Genomic DNA, 20,084 nt, shown 5'->3' with positions numbered 1-20,084 from the left:
TATAAGATTTTTTGGTATTTCTGCGTCGGGTGTGGTTTACCATACCTTAAATATATTTAATTTTGTGTTTTTAAAATTCTTTTTTCCGCGTCATAAAGAGTCGTGCATCGCTACATTAGGTACGGTCTGAATTTCTTAGAACCCCCAATATTTCAATGCTCTGCATTTTGCTTGAGTTCGCAAAGGGAGTCAACCAGCCTCCCCCAGGCACGCATTTGAGCTTCGATATTTATTTACCTCCAGGAGCCATCTAATAAATTCTGATTGCACTTCCTCGCCTTGTAACTTGCTAATATCGGAGTCCCTTCCCCTTCCCTCTACGCAAAGACACACGGGTTAGGCATCGTTCTTAATTTTTAAAAAAGAAGTAAAAAACACACACACACAACTTGTACGTGGTTATCTAGACCAAACAACATATTGTTTCTAACAGCTTATAGGAATAATTATTAAAATTTACAATTTGCATTTGTGTTATAAAATTCGGATATATATACTCGAGATGTACACGTTTTTAAATAAGGTTGGACTAAAGTAACGTGTGCCGTAACCCTCGCTAGCGGGTTTTTCACAGCATGTGATATTTTGTGATTTACATGCTACCCAAGATGCACCGCGGGTCACATCACAAGATGGTGAAGCGTTATTCAAAATACATTATTCTCATGACACAGTACCAACTAACAAATTTCATCTTTTTTGTGCTTTTTACCACTTGCACTGGGGTTTTCACAACATGTAGTTTTGTGATTTACATGCTATCCATGATGCATTCGCGGGTCACGACATATGTATTTCCACGATACATCCTAATTCAAAATCAGTAATTTCATGACACAGTACCAACTAACAAATATTTATACATCTTTATGTCTATTGTCACTTTACAGGCGTTCAAAGCTGTATTCAGTCCACCACCTCGTGAAACACCTCCATTTCGTCGGGTGTGAATGACCAGGTGCCAGCAAAGACGTCACACGGGCCATCAGATGTGACGCCCTGGGGACGAGCGTACGTGTGTGGCTCCGTATAGGACTCTTCATTACCCCCCGCGTTGTCAGCGATAAACAGGTCACCACCACCACCAAACACCGGACCGCAACTTGTGTGGTCCCGAATGGCGATTCTATCTGGCGGGTCCCTCAATGGCAACTTTTCAGGGCGGTAGCCATTCTTGTTACACAGCGTGTACAAGAATGACTTGCTGGAGGACTGCCATCCACGGTCACTCACTTTGAAGAACATAAAACAAAATGCGTTATTTTAAAATACAAACTAGAATAAAAACAGCAAAAACCGTGCCGAACTCGTATTATTAAAATTCAAGGAAATTGAGTCTTCACCCCTAACCCCGAAGAAACATCTTTCCAAAAGGAACAATTGACTCTTGCTAGATTTATCTATTTTTGTACGAGTAATAAGCACTAATTTTTAACACCTTTTATAGGGGCCGAAATACCTAGTGTCAGAAAATGAAAAAAAGGTTTTGAAACAAGCCCCTCCCTCTAATCGAGCAGATTTTGTCAAGACAAAAAGAAATAATCGCCAGGGGCTTATTAGAGATTTCATGGAGATTTATTAGATGCCGTGTTTGCAAAAAGTTGATCAAAAGGAATAGAAATACAGTCCTACCACATTTTATATAATAACTAGTATCTCCTCTGATGAGTGAATGCCAAGCTATTATACCGTGAAATACATCTAACGATGGTGATTGAATTGCCGATGGGAAAAAGATACAATTGATCCCTTACCCACAACCCTTCAATGGAGCTTAAAGTTGTATTTTCAGTCAAAACAACGGTAAAAAATAATATTCGAAATTCTATTAATTAACATAAGATAAAAAGCAAAAATAATCAAAATTATTTCCCATTGTATGAATTAATGTTAGGGGCACAAGCCGGGATCCTTAAGACGGAGATGAAGACGAAGGCAAGGCTGGCGTTTTTCAATGCTTTCCAAATGTTTGGCCACAGCAGCAGCATAAGTACAGAATTAGGTTCGCTATATTTATACCCTTGGACCAGACAGATACCCATGTAGTGGTCCCACATGAAAGGAAATATGTAAAACAATCTTGAATGTAAAACAATTCAAGAGGAAACGGAGAAAATTTGGCAAAACGAACCAATCAGACAAAAGCGTGAGGGCGTGGGAAATCACAGAGTTGGTCTCTCGTCCCTGCGTATTTACAGAATAATCTATGAAGTCAAGGTAACTCTAAAATAACACTAATGATTAAGCAACTTTTAAAACTTAACTGCGCATGCTGAAAGAGCGCGTGTCTACAACAGTTTCGCCTAATTGAAATAACGATACAAGTAGAGATGTCTAAACCAAGGGGTGAGGGCGGTGGCATACAATTTAGAAAGAATTTAAATATTCAAACAAAATTTTCAAAACAAAAAGAAACCGGAGATTTCTCCACGTTTAAGAAACTGTACACTCCCTGGATTTAGACGCACCAAAAGGTCATCGATGCGGAGGGTCCACGGGCGTGCTAAAATCTAGACTTAGGAAACCATCAATTGTAAACAAAATCTAAATTATTCAAAGATAAATAAAACTTCAAGATAGGAACATGAAATACTAGACGACAATAACCTATAACCTAAACAATATAACAAACCGTCCTATAACATACCTCCCTTGTCAAACTTGTGTTTGTCCCCAAACACGATAAATTATGAAACGATTATTAAAAAGATTATCGAAAGAAAAATAAACTTGGGTCCTAAGATCCTCCTTCTGCCGGCTTCACTCTGGATACTCAGACATAAAACTGCTTTCGGAAGAATCTGAATTACAGTATTGCGGTGTAGACACGAAGCTGCTTTTGGAAGAATCTGAATTACAGTATTGCGATGTAGACACGAAATAAATAACAGAAGTAGTAGGAATGTAATTGCGCTAAGATATCCAGAGTTTCTGTTTAATTTCTCGATTTTAGTAAAACCTACTTTAAGGGTTCTCCAAGGAAAAATCTTGTAATTATGTAAAAACATTTTCCTGCACCAAACAGCAAAATTAACGAGCTCACCTCATGTAATACAATGGTAGCTGCTAACAAACTATATCTATATTTGTCTATCCAATCCTTTTATCATATGACTTAATACATATTGGGTGGAAGGTGGCTTAGGAAAACGTACTGCAAGTCTTAAGTTTAAAGTTCATGGTATTGAACAAAAATAGGTTAAATGGTTTCTTTTTACAAACATGATCGGACATCTCGACCATCACCCTGATACGACCCTTCTGGTATTCATTAGTGTACTCACTTGTCCACGCTACGTCAGAGTAGCCACCAAACACGTATCTTCCTCCAACACTAACGAGTACTATGTTCGGCGCTTTGCCATTGCATTTTTCATAGAAGGTCCTGGCAGCCCAGCCATCTCTCTTTGCTGAGAAACATCTGACCCAGCGACTCTTGGGACTTTGCTGCACGGGCTTCAGGAATCCCAAGAGATCTCGGAGGTACTCTGGACCTTTGCCGCTGAGGATGGCGGACTGCTCAAGACCTACAAACGGAGTTACACCATCACCAGATAAGTAACCAATACTCTTTTTATCAAGAAGGCACAATTCCTTATCCTCATCATGTCTCAAACAAATAAAGTCAGTGTATATGTGTGTCACCCAAAGGGTTAGTACAAATTGTTGCTGCTGTTGTTGTGTGGTCGTACAAAGTCCTGCCCCAAATCAAGATTCCTAGAGTATTCTGGGCCCAAAGTTCCACCATCAGGATTGGATTTGTGTCAAAAGACACTCTCTGTCAATTACAGAAAGGATAAAAATCCCTTCGCCGAAAATTATATATAAATAGGACAAATTATCGAAGTGTCACAAACGCTGGACTTGATCACCATTAATCTTTCGAATAAACCTAACCCGTAACCACCTTTTGTAGAACTACCATTCAGCAAAAGATCTGCAACTGAATTTCACCATCAGGAAATATTATGAATAAAGCCTTGTGTATTATGGTATGCTTCTATGTATTCTATTCGTCGCAAAACGCTGGTGCTTAAAAATTGTGAATCTGGTATCCTATGAAGTTTCTGCTTTAAAATTATCTCAATTATTTCTAGATAAGAACTGCGGCTTTGATCCCTTCAGTCGCTACTCATAATGTAATAAATGTAAATAATTCGGGGTATACATACAATGAAAACTACATGATTAAAAAACAAAAATTACTTTACACTACCATGAGGTTAAATTTAGGCATAGAGTTACTGGGGTAAAAAAACAATGCAAAAATCAAATCAAAGGTAAAATTATTTTTCTGAAAAGTGAGAGGTTTGATAGCAGAGGATTTCAGTTATTTGATCAGGAAAAACAAATGTTTTCGACTGGAGTCCTATTAAAAATCTTGCTAACCTAGAGGAGAGTGTGGAGCTGCTAAATGCGAGCCTGTGGTCGATGTTCAATGAATGTTTTCCGCTCATTCGGGTCAAAGTCTCATCCAGAGACCCACCTTACATGTCCCCCTGGTTAAACACCTTTGTAACATCAGGAACAGAATTGCGCATAAAGGAACCCGTGCTGAGATTCTGAGGCGCCAAGAGTGTATCAACATTCTCATTCGGAGTAATCAGGTGGAAGCTGTTCATAAGGAACACAAATGCGGTTCAAAAGAATGGTGGGAGACAGCCAATAGAATAACTGTCCGGAAGACACAGGGAACGCGCATCATCATCATCATCGGTGATTTCACCCGGCATCATCAACTCACATTTTCAAGCCACCAATACTGATAAGGCATATGTTGTCCCCGTGCGCCTGGAGATACCTGAAGGCACCCGAACCCCAACAGTGAGTGAGAGCGATGTAATGAGTTTTTTATCACATAGAAACGAACTGCCTCAGGGCCTGATCAATTTCCGTACTTGCTCTGGCGCGACTTTTCTCACACTCTTGCACCTGTTGTCAAAAATATCTTCAACTGTTCACTCCAACAACAAACTGTCCCAATGGCTTGGAAGTTAGCGAACATCTCGCCCATCCCTAAGGAATCTCCTCTGACAGAGTGTAGTCAACTCAGACCAATCTCACTGACTAATATCATCATTAGGATTTTCAAGCGTCTTGTCTGCAGAAACGAACTCTGTTCCACTCGGAAATTGGCCCCGACCAATTTGCCTACAAGAAAGGCCATAACACAACAATGGCCCTGATCAAATGCCAACATTTTTGGCTCAAGCAGTTAGACAACGATGCAGATTTTGTTAGAGCCTTGTCATTTGATTTCAGCAAGGCCTTCGACACAGTCCCTCACCATATTCTCTGTAATAAACTGGCAAAATACGACATCAACCCTTACATCAAGAACTGAAATCTTCAACAAAAGTAAGTGGGACACTTCACATACGAACAACCGCCAACCCTCTCCCCCCGATTAATATTGGTTAGAGGCGATTTTTCAGCTCAAAACACAAGCAGTAGCAAGGTGATCATTTGCCCTCCAACATTGAGGAAGGGGGAGGGAAAGTGTCCCATTAGTTTTGTAACAGATTGTCTCAGAAGTGGAACGATTGGAATTTGTCACGCTTATCATCGATTTCTTAAAATGTATTCTCTTTATTCGCATACCCTAATGAAAGTTTTTCAATCTATTGATTATTCGAGCTTGAAGTAAACATGTTGACGTCCCCAGAAAATACTTTTGGGATATCTGTGCGCTATTTGGAATATTTTATTCAATTAATTTGAATTAAATGAAGGTGCGCTAGGATATTTGCAGACTATAATTTTGTAAACTATAAAATTTATTTGATGTTGCCAAAGAGACTGTCTATATATTGTGCCGATTGTCTCCATTTGGAAAAGCAGCCATCCCTCGGAGTATTTAGCCGAAAAACACCGCTTTTATGGCCAATTTAGGTAATAAATACAGGCATAGAGACTAAAAAGATCATCGCCTGATAAGTATTTCCCAATTAAACAATAAATAACAAATCGACTAAAGAAAGCGATAAATAGGCGGTTTATCTGTTGTAGAAAACATGAGAGCCTCGGCTCATTTCATTTTCAATGAACATCACAACAAGTGTTTATATATTTAGCATGGCGGTGCAAAAAAGCTGGTGTGGACCGTGTACGGTCTACCATTTTTAGAAAAATATTATTCCCACTCATGGTAGCCAAATTTCTTCAATCATTCGTCTATTCTATTACCATCACAAAGCTATTTAGGTATATGAAGCTTACAAATGATTTGAAATATATAATAGGGCTTTTTTGAGCGGTCAACCGTGGTAGACCGTTTATATAAAAATGAACTTTATTTTTATCTTAGTAAAACGACGGTCAACCATCTACCATGAGCTCTCTCTCCAAAATGTAAACCCTCATTCAAACAAAACTAGTGTCAATTTATGAGCTTGAATCTCAAGTTGTTACTGTATTATTTTAGATTTCGAATTTCTTTCGTAAGGCATTTCTCTAACAATTTTAAAATGGTTAACTGTTGTTGTTAATCGTTGAGCAACATAAGCAAGAACAGAAGACGTAGTCTGTAGCCGTCGGTTTTAGCGAATGCTCCACGAAAAAAGCATTGCATACACTTTGCTTGAACTCTTCAAGCATAACTGTGTGTCAAAGTGTCAGATATTTAGCAAAACTATTGTAAAACAGATAAATTTATTGAATTGACCTTCTCCCCGAGACAAGCTTGCGTGACTAAATTTGTAGTGAAAATCTCTCACGTAATAAATTCTTCATAGGCGGTATTTTTTATATGAAGAAACAGATGAGATTGTTTACAATGAAAAATAGTCGTCTCTGAAGCTTCTGTCCATTTTTACGCGCGATTCTGGCACGATAATTGTATGTGTTTGATTTTGACGTTCGCATAGTTGTATTGTCGTTGCGTTATCAACGATAGTGTTTCCTGTTCCAGGACCTGTCAGTCACTTGCTCAGACAATCTTCAACAAAAGTAAGTGGGACACTTCCTATACAAACAACCGCCAACCCTCTCCCCCCGATTAATATTGGTAAGAGGCGATTTTTTAGCTCAAAACACAAGCAGTAGCAAGGTGATCATTTGCCCTCCAACATTGAGGAAGGGGGAGGGAAAGTGTCCTATTAGTTTTGTAACAGATTGTTGATAATGAGCTTCCTGTGCGATCGAAAGCAGCGAGTTGTGGTTAATGGGATGGCTACCAGTTTCCTTGGAATCAGCAGAGGAGTCCCCTAAGGAACGGTGCTAGGACCGTTGCTATTCTCTATCATGGTAAATTATATTCAGAACGCTAGCGCCAACTCAAATATGCGGATGACATCACAATAAGTACGCCTGTGATATCTGGCTCAGACACGATTGATTCATCGCTGGAGAAAGTTACCAACATCAAGCGCTGGGCGCTGGAGAACCGAATGGAGTTGAACATGAGAAAGACCTTCGAGATGGTAGTAAAAGGTAAAACTAGGAAGCCTATTCAAGAGTCCATTGAGGGTACCTACCTACCTACCTGCCGGCCGGCCGTCCGACCGACCGACCGACCGACCGACCGACCGACCTACCTACCTACCTACCTACCTACCTACCTACCTACCTACCTACCTACCTACCTACCTACCTACCTACCTACCTACATAACAGTATTAGAGAATTAGTACCTGTTTCAGATTCACCAACAGAAATCTTCTTTGACAAAGAATCCCAATACCCCTCATCCACTACAAGACGAACTCCAACCTCCGTACAAGGCTGATCCACGGGTTTCTCTGCTAGACTCGATAGCTGGGATAGTACTTCATTCCTGATGGACAAGACATCCACATCATTTGCATCTCTGCACATTCTCTCAGCAAACTCCAAACTGCTACGAGCACTTGCAAGTCTCATGGATAGAGTCTCTCTCTGGGCAGTCAGCTGCTTCTCATGCTTTTGACAAGCTGACTCAATCCCCCCTTTAAGATCAGATCGCATCTTCTCAAGAGTACCTATCTGCTTATCAATGAACGCATCCAGATCCCTTCTGGTAGCACGTTTATTTTCCTCGAGATGATGTTGAGCCTCTTCTACCAATGCCATCGCCTGTTCAATATCGGTGAGTTTTGATGCAACCTTTTTTGCTCTTCCCAATATTTCTTCTTTCTCTCGAGCGATAACATCACTTGTGAAAAGGTAATCATGATTTTTATGATCAACAACGGTACAGTCCCGCCAAATTACTTCCTTACAAGATTCGCAAAACAGTTTCAGCTTTTCACCCTTGTGTTTGGTGCAGAAGGAAGCCTTGCTCATTGCAAGTAACTTTCCGCTTTTGATCTCATCAAGACTGAGGATAGTGTGGTGTTGCACTGGTCGAAATCTCTTATGAGTCGAGATGCACTGCTCACAGACAAAGTGATCGCACTCGTTACATCTCCCTTGGGCAGGCTCACCACTATCACACGATTCACAAGCTGGTTTCTTCTTGGAGTCGTCAGATGTCAACAAAGGAAGAACAGAGAGAATACTGTTGATCATGAAATTCACCTTCAAACTCGGAACATCTGCTGGGGAAATCTAGAACAATAATCAGTAAAATAGAGTTATAACGGAGTTTGCATATGGTTTCAGGGAAGGGCATAGGTTCCCCGAGCTAATGTTGTATTTTACGTGTTTTATTCATAGTTACTGTAAATATAGTTGAACTACAATTGCTCAATATTGCCCCAAATGAATTGAAACTTCACAGGGATGTGAATGACAAGTCCAAAAACAGGTAAGAAAAGTTTGAAGGTATTTTATTATAATTTTTTGTCCCAATTTTTTTTGTAACGCCCATATATCCACAGTAACTATGAAGGAAACATGCAAAATACAACATTAGCTTGGGGATCCTTATCTTTTAATAATTCAATACTCAAAGTAATTTCTTGTGAGAAGAATTCAATTTTGCTTTTCTCTTTCGAAATGCACTTGTCGTTTGAATCCATTTCTTTGTTACAGCAAAACATTTGTCACACAGTTGTGCCAGTGTTCATTAAGTAATGGATGAATTTCTGCATGACAGATTACCTGGAATTCCGCCTTACAGAGGGGGCACACAAGTTTTCCTCTCCCTTCAGAGTGCACTGCCAGCTCTTCCAGGCAGTGCCGACAAAATGAGTGGAAGCAAGGGAGCACTCTAGGATCGTTGAAGTGCTCTATACATATAGAGCACGTCACCTCATCCTCGAGGCGCCTACTGGCAGATGTCATTTCTAAAAAAACAACAAGTAAAGCATAAGCAAATTTATTATTCCTTTTCTACGAGAGGCATAGCAGGCCACCTAAGATTGGGGGGGGGGGGCACGATACAGAAACATTGAGAAAATATTGGGGGCACAGCCACGCCCCTTCTGGTCATTTCCTTTTAATTCTCAAAAATAATGCAGAAATATCTGCATTACAAACACTTTAAAATTTGCATTTCTCATGTGGAGTTTGCAATCCCTAAACATGCACAATAATTCAAGAAATTAGGGATTAATCTTGTGTCTGCTGAATAAACTGTGTTATATATTTGTTTATTTTGTTATAAATTCCGGCGTTATGTTTGGAAGCTTTGCATGATCAAACAAATTGGAAAGGGAAAATGACAACACAAATATGAATATGCAAAGTTGGACATACAGTATATATACTTACTTATTTACTTACTATGAAAAATAACCCAGCTTATCAATGAGATTATTGTTACATTGCCAAATTTTAATTGTGATCACTTTACCTTCAGTTGCTTCCTAAAACTCATGAACGACTCCAAACAACAGATATTTGGACTTAGCTATTGGATGAGCAGTAAAACAGCTAGAAGTTTGAAGATAAGTCAATGGCAATTTGGCCAATTTACCCCTTCCCAGTGACCAATATGGGAATTACACTTTTGAAGGCTAGAGAATCTGTAACACTACTTTAATTTAGCACCCCATCCATCCACCATCAAGCAAACTCAACTATTTTCATAGCTTTCTTGTTTAATTTCTGACTGTTTCGTGAATAGGCGACTTGTGCTAAAAGATCATGTGACTTTTTTGAGTGGCAAACCCAAAAAAATAACAATTTAAAAAAATCAGAAATCACTGTACCTGTCCACCAGAGAACAACGAAAATAAACAATCTTTAATTGAAACTAAACCCTTATTACACCTTATTGGCGACGTCAAAATTTCACGATTTTAAAATGTTGTTATTGGGCGACACTTTATTTTCGCTATTTTCATAAAAAGTCACTTTATTTTTGCAATCTTGCCATTTTGAGACAATAAACTCAAGTAAAGCAAGTGATTTAGAATGTGCTTCATTCATCAAAACTGTAACAAAGACATGCGTGGGCTAAATTTAGTTCCACAAAAACCTGTAAATACAGTTCAGAATTGTCAAAGTCAAGGTGTTTGCAAAAAGCTTATAAAACGACAAATATTTCACCCAAAGGCCATATCACTTTATCATAGCTGTCAATCAAACTTGCACAGAAATCTTGTAAAATCGGGTGAGATACAGTAAATATGTGAAAAAAACCAACGCCAATGCGAGTGAATACAGTGGATGCAGAATGTATGAACATTCACACAAAAATTAATGTTATTAGGTTCAAAATCTTGTGACATCCGCCTAATGCGGGAGAGTTGACAGCTATGCTTTATTTTCGCGAATTTTTAATTTTTTTTAAATCGAAAATATCACAAATCAGCCGATGGAAATGGATGCTTCTTCACACTTTGGTACTTTGCTAGGATGATAAAATGGCACCTGACAGAGGCTGTTTAAATTGACGCGAAAATAAAGTGTTATAAGGTAAACGATTCAGCTAGAGTGAGCATATCTAGCTGTACCGACCTTTAATGTACAGCATTGTAACAACAACAACGAATAAGACAACACATAATAATTCAAATATAGACTGCCAATATACTAAACACAACGTTTGGAACAAAAGGTACATTTAATATAGATTTTTTTTACTCGGAAACCTTTCGAGTCTTTCGAAATTTTAGTGGAATCGAATCGAAAGCGGAAGTGATTTTACCTCTCAAGAGTTATCAGCTGAAGACAAATGAATCGATCCACTTTTAGACCCCATACAATAATGAAATAGGTAATATAGCCAAAATAGGGTGGAAATAGGCGATATAAATACCTGTTTCTAGTCGAAATCTTCTCAGAAGAATCTCAACTTACAATGGAAGCGTCTGATCAACCCTTCGGGAAAGACGCAAAGGAATCTAGACCCTAGTCCCCCACGCAGTCACTCAGACCGCCCCCTGTCACGCAAGGCGAGCTCAGCAGTCACATGCGGAACTAAACAAAACAGAAGCAAACAGCGGTGTCTCTGATGGCAAAGAATTCTCTCGCCTCACATAATGTGCAATATTTTTCTTTTCCTCCTAGATTCTATTATTGAGCTCAGTAGCCGTTGACGAAGTTGTACAAACAATGCAACGGGAGGAACATTCAATCAAACTTAGCGTTGTCACAGCACAGGCTTCCCACCTGCGTTAGTGAAAAATTTCTAAGGACAAACGAATTCAAGCAAATAGACATCTATGAGTTATATCGTCATTTTTGATACAGGGTCTAGGGGAGGGCCTTATTTTTTAAACAGGCATTCTGGTCAATTTTCGAGTCTCCTAGAACTGGAATTTCAAAATTTTTACTGGGGAGAGCCCAAGACCCCTACCCTGGTCCCAGAGCCTCGTGCGTCTCTCTATTTAGTAGCCAGCGAGGTTGAGACGAGGTTGAGACGTCTCAACCTCGCTGGCCACTGAATAGAAGGACGCTCGAGGCCCTGGGACCGGGGTATAAGACCCCCTACAAAATAGATAAATTAATATGATGCGCTTTCTGTTTGCACTTTTATGACTTTCGTTTGGCAGGCGTTGAAAATCATTATCCCTTAAAGTGCTGCCTCTACTATTTTCATTCATGTCGAAGTCCCCCCCCCTATTAACTTTTCCGATTGGTGGTATAAAAAGATATGTAAATAAGATTTCAGTCGGCAAGGAGCTAATGATGCTGTTCTCTATTGAGGTTTTAACGAAAATTAGCATTTCACATATTTAAAAATGGCAACATTTTCACGGTGGAGCATGCCCCCAGTCCACCCTATACAATATTATTTACACACCTGAAAATGGGCTCGAAATTAAATTGTCACCTGGCCTGGTGGTGTTTAACGACAGCTCCGCCGCCCCTTTTTTGGAATGTCTAAATCCCCCCACCCCCACCCATCACAAACACACAACAACTTTAGTTTTTTTTTACTGGGATACCTGTGGTAGCCCTACCCTGGTTCCAAAGCTTCGAACGTCTCTATTTAGTGGCTGGCCACTAGAGAGACGTTCGAGGCTCTGGAACCAGGGTATGGTAGCCCAGTCATAAAATGCAACTATTTTTTTCGTCGTCCCGAGAAATCTGCATTGATGATCACTATGATCTTACCGAAGCCTTTTCCTTATGCGAAGTATGCAATTCTGTGACGTCATCGCAAATCATTGCATCGGAATTCAGAATTTCACATATACGATTTATGTATTTGTGCATAATCAAGGCCTAATTGGCGATTTCATTGCTGCAAATTTTCCATAGCTTTACTTTCTATCAAGTTATTGTGGAAAGTCGTGCTCACTTGAATTAATTACGCCACATTTCGTTGTGTTTATACATTTGCAACACGTGTAGACCCGTAGCGTATAAAGAGGGACATAGAAACGAGCTGACTACTTTATTCAGTTAGAGACAGCTTCAATACCTAATCGGGGGGGGGGGGGGGGGGTGAATAGGTTCGCAGATTGGCGGATTCGGCCCCGAAATGCTCACGGATTACGGATTGTTATTATTAGTCTAGCGGAATGGCGGATTCGGCCCCGAAATGCCCACGGATTACGGATTGTTATTATTATTCTAGCGGATTGGCGGATTCGGCCCCGAAATGCTCACGGATTACGGATTGTTATTATTAGTCTAGCGGAATGGCGGATTCGGCCCCGAAATGCTCACGGATTACGGATTGTTATTATTATTCTAGCGGATTGGCGGATTCGGCCCCGAAATGCTCACGGATTACGGATTGTTATTATTATTCTAGCGGATTGGCGGATTTTGGGAGTACGGCAGATCACGGATCTTTTCACAATTCTGGCGCGGATTTCGGGTTTTGACTGCTTCGACGGTCGAATTTCGGATTTTAAATAAATTTCAATCGATGCTATTGTTTTGTGAAACCATGCGAATCTAAAAAAATTATGCGGATCCACAGATTTGCTCCAAAAATGTAGCGGATCGGCGGATTTACATACCCCTATTCACCCCCCTAATCTTGACGTGATCTGAATATAAAAGAATGAACTAAAGGTATTTAACTAAATTGCTTTATCTATTAAAGTTATCTGAGTGAAAACTAACTTCTGTAGAGGGTTGTCCAACACTGTCTCACATTGGCCATTGGCCATTTCAAAATGGCCATTTGTCAAGCACTAGTGGCAAACGGCCAAATGGTAAAATAACACTGCAGCGTAGAACTTAAGGGGAGGGATGGTCCTATAGACCCATACTTAGCATATATACTGTCTATTCAGAATTACAAGTACCAAGGCTTTAGGAATAGGGCTGATACAATCGTGGATATGGTGAGGCTGGTCCACCATACATATAGCAGACAGTCAACACTGCAAGTAGCATGGCCAAGGGATAGGAGTATGTGGCAAATGGTGGATATGATGGGAATGGTGGATATGGTGAAAAGTAAGGGGGAGAGGTGGTCCACCATACATAAAGCAGACAATCCACACTGCATGCAAGTACCATGACCAAATCATAGAGCTATGTGGCAAATGGTGGATATGGTGGATATGGTGAAAAGCTAGGTGGAGGGGTGGTCCACCATACCTATAGCAGACACATAGCACTGCAAGTACCATGGCCAAGGCATAGGGCTATGTGGCAAATGGTGGCTATGGTGGATATGGTGAAAAGTAAGGGGGAGGGGTGGTCCACCATACATATAGCAGACACATAGCACTGCAAGTACCACGGCCAAGGGATAGGGCTATGTGGCAAATGGTGGATTTGGTGAAAATGGTGGATATGGTGAAGAGTAAGGGGGAGGGGTGGTCCACCATACATAGCAGACAGTCAACACTGCAAGTAACATGGCCAAGGGATAGGAGTATGTGGCAAATGGTGGATATAGTGGAAATGGTGGATATGGTGAAAAGTAAGGGGAAGGGGTGGTCCACCATACATAGCAGACACATAGCACTGCAAGTACCATGGCCAAGGCATAGGGCTTTGTGGCAAATGGATGCCCAATCATACCAATCAAAATGCTTTCTTTTGGCAAGTATGGCATCGCCCACTGGTTCCGTCTCGTAGGCCTTCGGCCTACTCGACTGCTGCGCAGACTGCTTTTTATTTTCTTATTATTGAAATAATAATAATGCACAATGTAATATTTGTAAGAAAATTGGACATTTCAAGGGACAGTTATTCCTCATATATAAACTTTTTATTTACCATGAGCATTTTACAGTATTGAATTAATGCTCGTAGCTAATTATAATTTTTATTTACTACAGCATGCTCAATCAAAAGGCTTCGTTACCAATCAAAAGGCTTCAATTATTAGCTGAGAACATTTACTCAATACTGTATAACCTCATGGTAAATATAAAGGAAATATCTTATCCCTGTCAAATGTTTAATTTTCTTATAAATATTACCTTGTGTCATTATTATCATTTCCATTTGAGACTATAAAAAGCAGTCTGCGCAGCAGTCGAGTAGGCCTCACGTGGGTAAAGGTCTGTTATTAAGAAACTCATAAATAATCATTAGAACCAAACTTAATTCCGGCCCGCTGTACTTGTATCAACATTGTGAATCAAGCCCTTAAATGATACAAACTTTTGCATTTTGTTAACCTTGCTTAGACTCCATAGACCATAGAAAGTCGACCGCCAATTAAAACCCTCCTACACCCCTGACTAATCCTGGCAAATACATGCTCGACTGAAACTCGACCGGAGTCTAATAGCAAGGATTAACCATTGTTAAGAATCTATCAAAATTTTGATCTTGAATTTTAGACATGTTTATGGTTATTCTAATGGGTCTATGTTATAAACTTCCAACCCATTTAGACACTATAGCATAAACCTTAAGGTACTTACTTGAGTCTCGTTTACCATGAATCTTTTGTAAATGTTCGTCTAGGCGCTGAAGTCTTGACAAAGATCGATTACACAGGGTACACAAGTATGTCTTTTTGTTGTTTGCAAAAATTTTCTGGTAGAGCGGGCCGGGGGGTGGATTTTCATTACATTTCTCCGATAGAGGTCTTGCCATGCTTTTACCTTGGACTCATTTTGGCGCAGTTTGTCGTTCCTCTGATTTATCCTTATAGCACATCCTGACACATCTGCTTGTTTTGTTTCGCAATAACGCAATGTGATGAAAGAATCTTGATGAACATTGGACCCCTGGACACGATCTTACGTTCTGTAATCAACATCACCCAATCAGAATCCGCCTTTTTGCATACGTCATTCACCCCTTGCTGGCTGCCAGGGACATCGCCGACTTGTACTGGTTTTCGTAGGTGGATTGTACCGGTTATATTTCCTTAGCAAATCTCCGTGCTGTGAATTTTATCGAATCTTTAACTGATCATAGTCAAAATGGCCTCAAAGAAATTTGTTGTTGTTGAGTGGGTAAACAACGCGGAGGATCGTCGCGAGTTTACGGTTTTAAGGGGAAGTGATATCATCCCTAAGACAGGCGAAGTTTTGCGCCAGGGTTGTGTGGTATCTGTTGTATACAGAGAGAAGGCAGCAGACACACCAAGACTTTACGATGCAGAAGTGTTACAAATCTTCGGTAAGTCGAAGTTAGGCTGCTTTTTTGTATCGTTTTACTTTATAAAACAGAGACCTTACGCAAGGACGTTCTGGCGGCGCACGTAGAATAGGAAAATGCTGTTCTAGATTTGCCGTCGCGGGACAACGCCGTGTTGTGAGAACACTTCGTGAGCGCGCGCGCCGTTCTTGAAGCCGTCGCTCCAACGGTAAATCTTGACGGCGTTTTGTTCTATTTTGTAACATACATGCGCCGTAAGAAGTAAGAGGGTGCAGCACCTCTGTATTATGACTTCAGTGCTAAAACTCGGAGCAATTTCAGTATGGAACTTAAGCAACGTAACGCAGAGAATTGTTAAGCTATTACAATTCTAAAGGATGTGCATTTTTATAAAAGAAGCATGAAGCATGAGCCCAGGGCGACGGAAAATCTTGAAGGCGTTTCGTTTTATTATGTAACATACATGCGCCGAGGGCGCAGAACCTCTGCGTTATGACTTCAGCGCTAAAAACTTAGAGCAATTACAGAATTATATCTCAACTTGCAGTTTTTGGATTTGTATTTCAGACTCACAGCGCAAGGCAAAGCAGTTCGAAAACGAGCTGCTTGAGCGAGGCAACGACAGCGACCAAGGTAACATTATAAGAATAGGAACATCCAGAAAATATTAAATGCATTCTTCGCATATCACTTACGTGAAAGGTTTGTGCTAGTTAATTTACCTTCACACAGTAGATAATACTTTGCTAAAATAGTATATTAGTGTTAATGTAATGTTATTTACCTAGAAGTAACATAAAGTAAACACTTAATGATGGGGTTAGCATAGAGCATTGTATATCAGTGTTTTGCAATGATTCTTGTTTATATTTCAAGAAACACCGCGACCAAAAAAACGCAAGCCGTGTCAGAAGGTGGTAGAAGCCGCAAGCTTAAATGACGAAACAAGCGGAGGAAAGCATGGTAAGCATTGAGCCCTCTGCTGTGAAAGAGGCTGGAAGGTTTTTTTTTTTAGTTAGAAAACATTTACAGGAAAGCATTAATAGAAACTGCGCGGGATGGGGGGGGGGGGGGGGGGGGGCAATATCAACATTTGCCAGCAAGACAATGTACCTTAAACTGATTTTGATCGTGGTTTTGCGCGAACCTGTCGTATCATATTCCTCGTTAAAAAATTCCCGCGCTTTTTAGGCAGCTAGAAGAAACCCTATCACCTTTAAAAATATATGTTCATCAGTTTATCACTTTTGGAATATCCCGATAACTTCGAAATTGTCAGTCAGAGTATTTGGGTCACTGACGTCAACCATCACCGTTTTGTCAGCCTTTTCTCTTACGATTGCAAAATGATTCGGATTCTTAAGTTGTTTACCCGATAAGCCTTGTCTTTGGGCCAACATTGTAAATAATGTTGATTATAACAAAAAAGGTCGTTATGTTCAGTTACGGCTTGATTACGTTAATTTAGAAATATGTAAACCTCCATTAAGCGGCCCCCAAACTAAGATTTTTGATTGCAGCCAATAAAAGACCAAAAAGCAACAAGTCAAAGTCGGGAGACGTTCGAACACCCAAACCTAAGGTAATTTCCGGCTCTTTGTCTCATTGAAGCCATTCTGGTTTCATCCATAGTTAACTGTTAACCAACTAATTTTCATTGCTGCTTATATACTTTAAAAGGTTGATGCACGCTCGAACCTCTGTTGCGTATTGCTATTTTTGTTTGTTCAGGAACTGCAAAATACTGTACAAGGCGAAAAGATAAGAAATATAATGAGCAGGAGAAGGTTCCCAGAGGATGACCTCGAGGTTTCCAGTGTTTCGGCCTCTGCCTCATCATCCACTTCACGCCCCATTAATGCTTTACAACCGCTTAAACCCCCATCTAATACTCCACAACAACTCACAACCCCTCCGCATCAATCTAACCCCCACGACCACTCACACCCCCTTCGCGTCAATCTAATAACCCACGACCACACACACCTCCTTCTTGTCAATCTAATACCCCACGACCAATCACACCCCCTCCGCGTCAATCTAATACTACACAACCACCAGCATATCCTCCGCGTCAATCTTATGCCTTACAACAAACCACACCGCTACACACTTCACAACCACTCCGGCCCACTCCACGTCGTCCATCAGACACCCCACAACCATTCACACCCCCTCCACGCCCATTTGATGACTTGCGTCCACTTTCATCCACTCCACGCCAATCCACAACCAGACCAAAGTTTACTCCGTTCACACACACTACCACGTCACAGTCTACTTCATCTTATTCTTTGCAAGCCACTAATACTTTAATGCGTACAGCACTTAATGCATCTAATAATTGGCAAGTCAATTATTCAATAACTGACGATTCTAACCTATCACTCGAATACGACACTCCTGATCCATTAATTACTAACTCCTTTCCCAGTTATTCCGCTATGTTGGAAGATGAGCCACCCAACAACTGGGAAACATTCGCTCATAGCACTACTTCTGCCATCCAAGACCTCAAGGCAGAGGTCGAAACACTTAAACAAGAGGTCAAAAACCTGAAAAGAAAACTAAAGGCGAGTTTACACCGTGTGATTATGCTAAAGTTGCAATACTTATGACAAAAACGAATAGGTTGTTGTTGGTTAAACGGCGGCTTCGATATTCTGAAGGAACTTGGAACTTGGCTCTCAAACACAGGATATAAATATTATTTGGGCACAAATTCAAATTATGTCATTCGGTACTTTTATCCCGCCTTGGATTTTAAGATTTTGTGAATTATGTATCTTATATTAATAGCTGAATGCAGTGAATATAAGACTATCAGCAAGTAGTCTTGGATTTTTCAAAGGCTGTGACTGTGGTTTTTGCACATTGTAATAGTCCTTTTCCGCTGTTATCCCATAAAGAATGTTAAGTGTTCTTTTTTTTGTATTTTTATAGGTTAACAAAGATGTTCCTGTAGAGGATCAACCCAGTCCAGTGGTACGTTTCGATAAAACATCAAACAAACAATATAATCGGAACAGAGAACTCCTATAGACTATATACATGCCTGATTGCTTATACACCGATTTTAGCTGTTTTCAATTAATTGTTCAATTTATTCTTTACAGTCACAACAAAAGCAGAAAATTAAGTACCTCTTAAAGCCCCTGGAAGGGGTGAAAAGGCTCCTCTCAGACCTCTTCACCGAAGAAGAACTCATGCGGTGTACTCTGAAGGGGAAGGGGAGGTCCAGGGATGTCCTGGACAGCAACAAGCTGCAGATGATTTATGGTGAGTCACAACAGTGTAAGAAATGCAGAAAGGTATCACTTACTCAACTGCAACTACCATTGTTTTTGCAGGTGCAATGAGAGGAAATTATGGGATGACAGATGAGAAAGTGGACCAGCTGATTAGAAATCAGCAAAAATCCTTAAAAGAGAAAACCAAAAAAGTCTTCAGTACAGCTAAGTGAAATCTCTATTGTTTGTGTAAAATGTTCGCTTTAGAGGTTTTTTTTAATCATAGAGATATATTAGCTTGCCTAGCACTTTTTGTTGTATACCAACTTTTTGTCGAATCTGGTTTTGTCTTTTAACGATTTTTGCTGATTTCTATAACGTTATAGAAGGCACTGTTCACGTTGTATCCGAAAATTATAAAGTTGATATCAAATATATAAAGATATAAAATTGGTTATTAAATTTTGAGATAATTGTAATTTAGTTCTGTATTATAAAAAATTAAATTTCTTGCTGGAAAATATTGCTAGCTACTTGTAATAAATTAACGGATATCCAAGAAAGTCGTATGATATTCTGCAAAATGACAATATATCGCAAAATAAAATATATATCGCAAAATAAAATGTTATTGTCGACAACAATAACCTAAATTTCCTACAATTCCGAAAAATCTCATAATATCCGATTATGCATTCACTAAAATCCAAGAAAATTCCGAAAAATCTCATAATATCCGATTATGCATTCACTAAAACCCAAGAAAATCCAATATTGCCTAAGAATGTCGCACTTTATTGCAAAAGAAACAACGCATTTCCTGTCACATTCATGCATATTCCAAACAATCGCATTATATCCAAATGGATATTCCAGAATATCGTAGAAAATCCTGTTTAAAGTAAGTCTATGCCTTTTGAGATATCCTAGAATATCCTGGAATATCGGTCCAAATTTACCGTGAAAATTCACACCTTGATCGTAGAATATCCTAGGAAATCGCAGGATGTTCTA

The 20,084-nt window shown here is 39.8% G+C and overlaps 2 protein-coding genes across 6 annotated transcripts in view; one reads left to right on the top strand and one right to left on the bottom strand.

The window, feature by feature from the left end:
• Window positions 1–15,454, bottom strand: part of LOC116613001 — a 58,224-nt gene extending 42,770 nt beyond the window's left edge. For 3 of the 4 annotated variants that reach the window (XM_048722222.1, XM_048722223.1, XM_048722219.1), the window contains exon 1: window positions 15,156–15,454. In XM_048722222.1, coding sequence (XP_048578179.1) covers window positions 15,156–15,330 — 175 coding nt within the window. In that variant the 5' untranslated portion in view covers window positions 15,331–15,454. Of the gene's footprint in view, window positions 1–11,125; window positions 11,257–15,155 lie in introns of those variants that run through there. The other variant, XM_048722221.1, reaches the window with a different exon arrangement.
• Window positions 15,455–15,576: 122 nt separating this feature from the next.
• On the top strand, window positions 15,577–19,770 carry LOC5504159. Of its 2 annotated transcripts, XM_048722256.1 has the most exons (7): window positions 15,577–15,861; window positions 16,408–16,473; window positions 16,717–16,803; window positions 17,361–17,422; window positions 18,784–18,825; window positions 18,957–19,119; window positions 19,191–19,770. In XM_048722256.1, the coding sequence occupies exons 1-7, from the start codon at window positions 15,663–15,665 to the stop codon at window positions 19,301–19,303; spliced, it is 732 nt and encodes a 243-aa protein (XP_048578213.1). In that variant the 5' UTR covers window positions 15,577–15,662; the 3' UTR covers window positions 19,304–19,770. The 2 variants fall into 2 exon arrangements, with proteins under 2 accessions (XP_048578213.1, XP_048578212.1); XM_048722255.1 differs by lacking the exons at window positions 18,784–18,825; window positions 18,957–19,119; window positions 19,191–19,770 and adding an exon at window positions 17,572–18,397.
• Window positions 19,771–20,084: the final 314 nt, after the last annotated feature.

Source organism: Nematostella vectensis, chromosome 14, assembly GCF_932526225.1.
Source record: "Nematostella vectensis chromosome 14, jaNemVect1.1, whole genome shotgun sequence".
Taxonomy (NCBI): domain Eukaryota; kingdom Metazoa; phylum Cnidaria; class Anthozoa; order Actiniaria; family Edwardsiidae; genus Nematostella; species Nematostella vectensis.
The sequence above is the reverse complement of the archived record's forward strand: the minus strand, read 5'-3'. Positions and strand labels throughout refer to the sequence as shown.

Bases quoted from the DNA above. Each gene is read 5' to 3' on its own strand.
- LOC5504159 (XM_048722255.1), top strand. From the start codon at position 15,663: ATGGCCTCAAAGAAATTTGTTGTTGTTGAGTGGGTAAACAACGCGGAG. The intron at 15,862-16,407 runs GTAAGTCGAAGT...TTTGTATTTCAG, and splicing joins AGAAGTGTTACAAATCTTCG to ACTCACAGCGCAAGGCAAAG. The intron at 16,474-16,716 runs GTAACATTATAA...TTATATTTCAAG, and splicing joins AGGCAACGACAGCGACCAAG to AAACACCGCGACCAAAAAAA.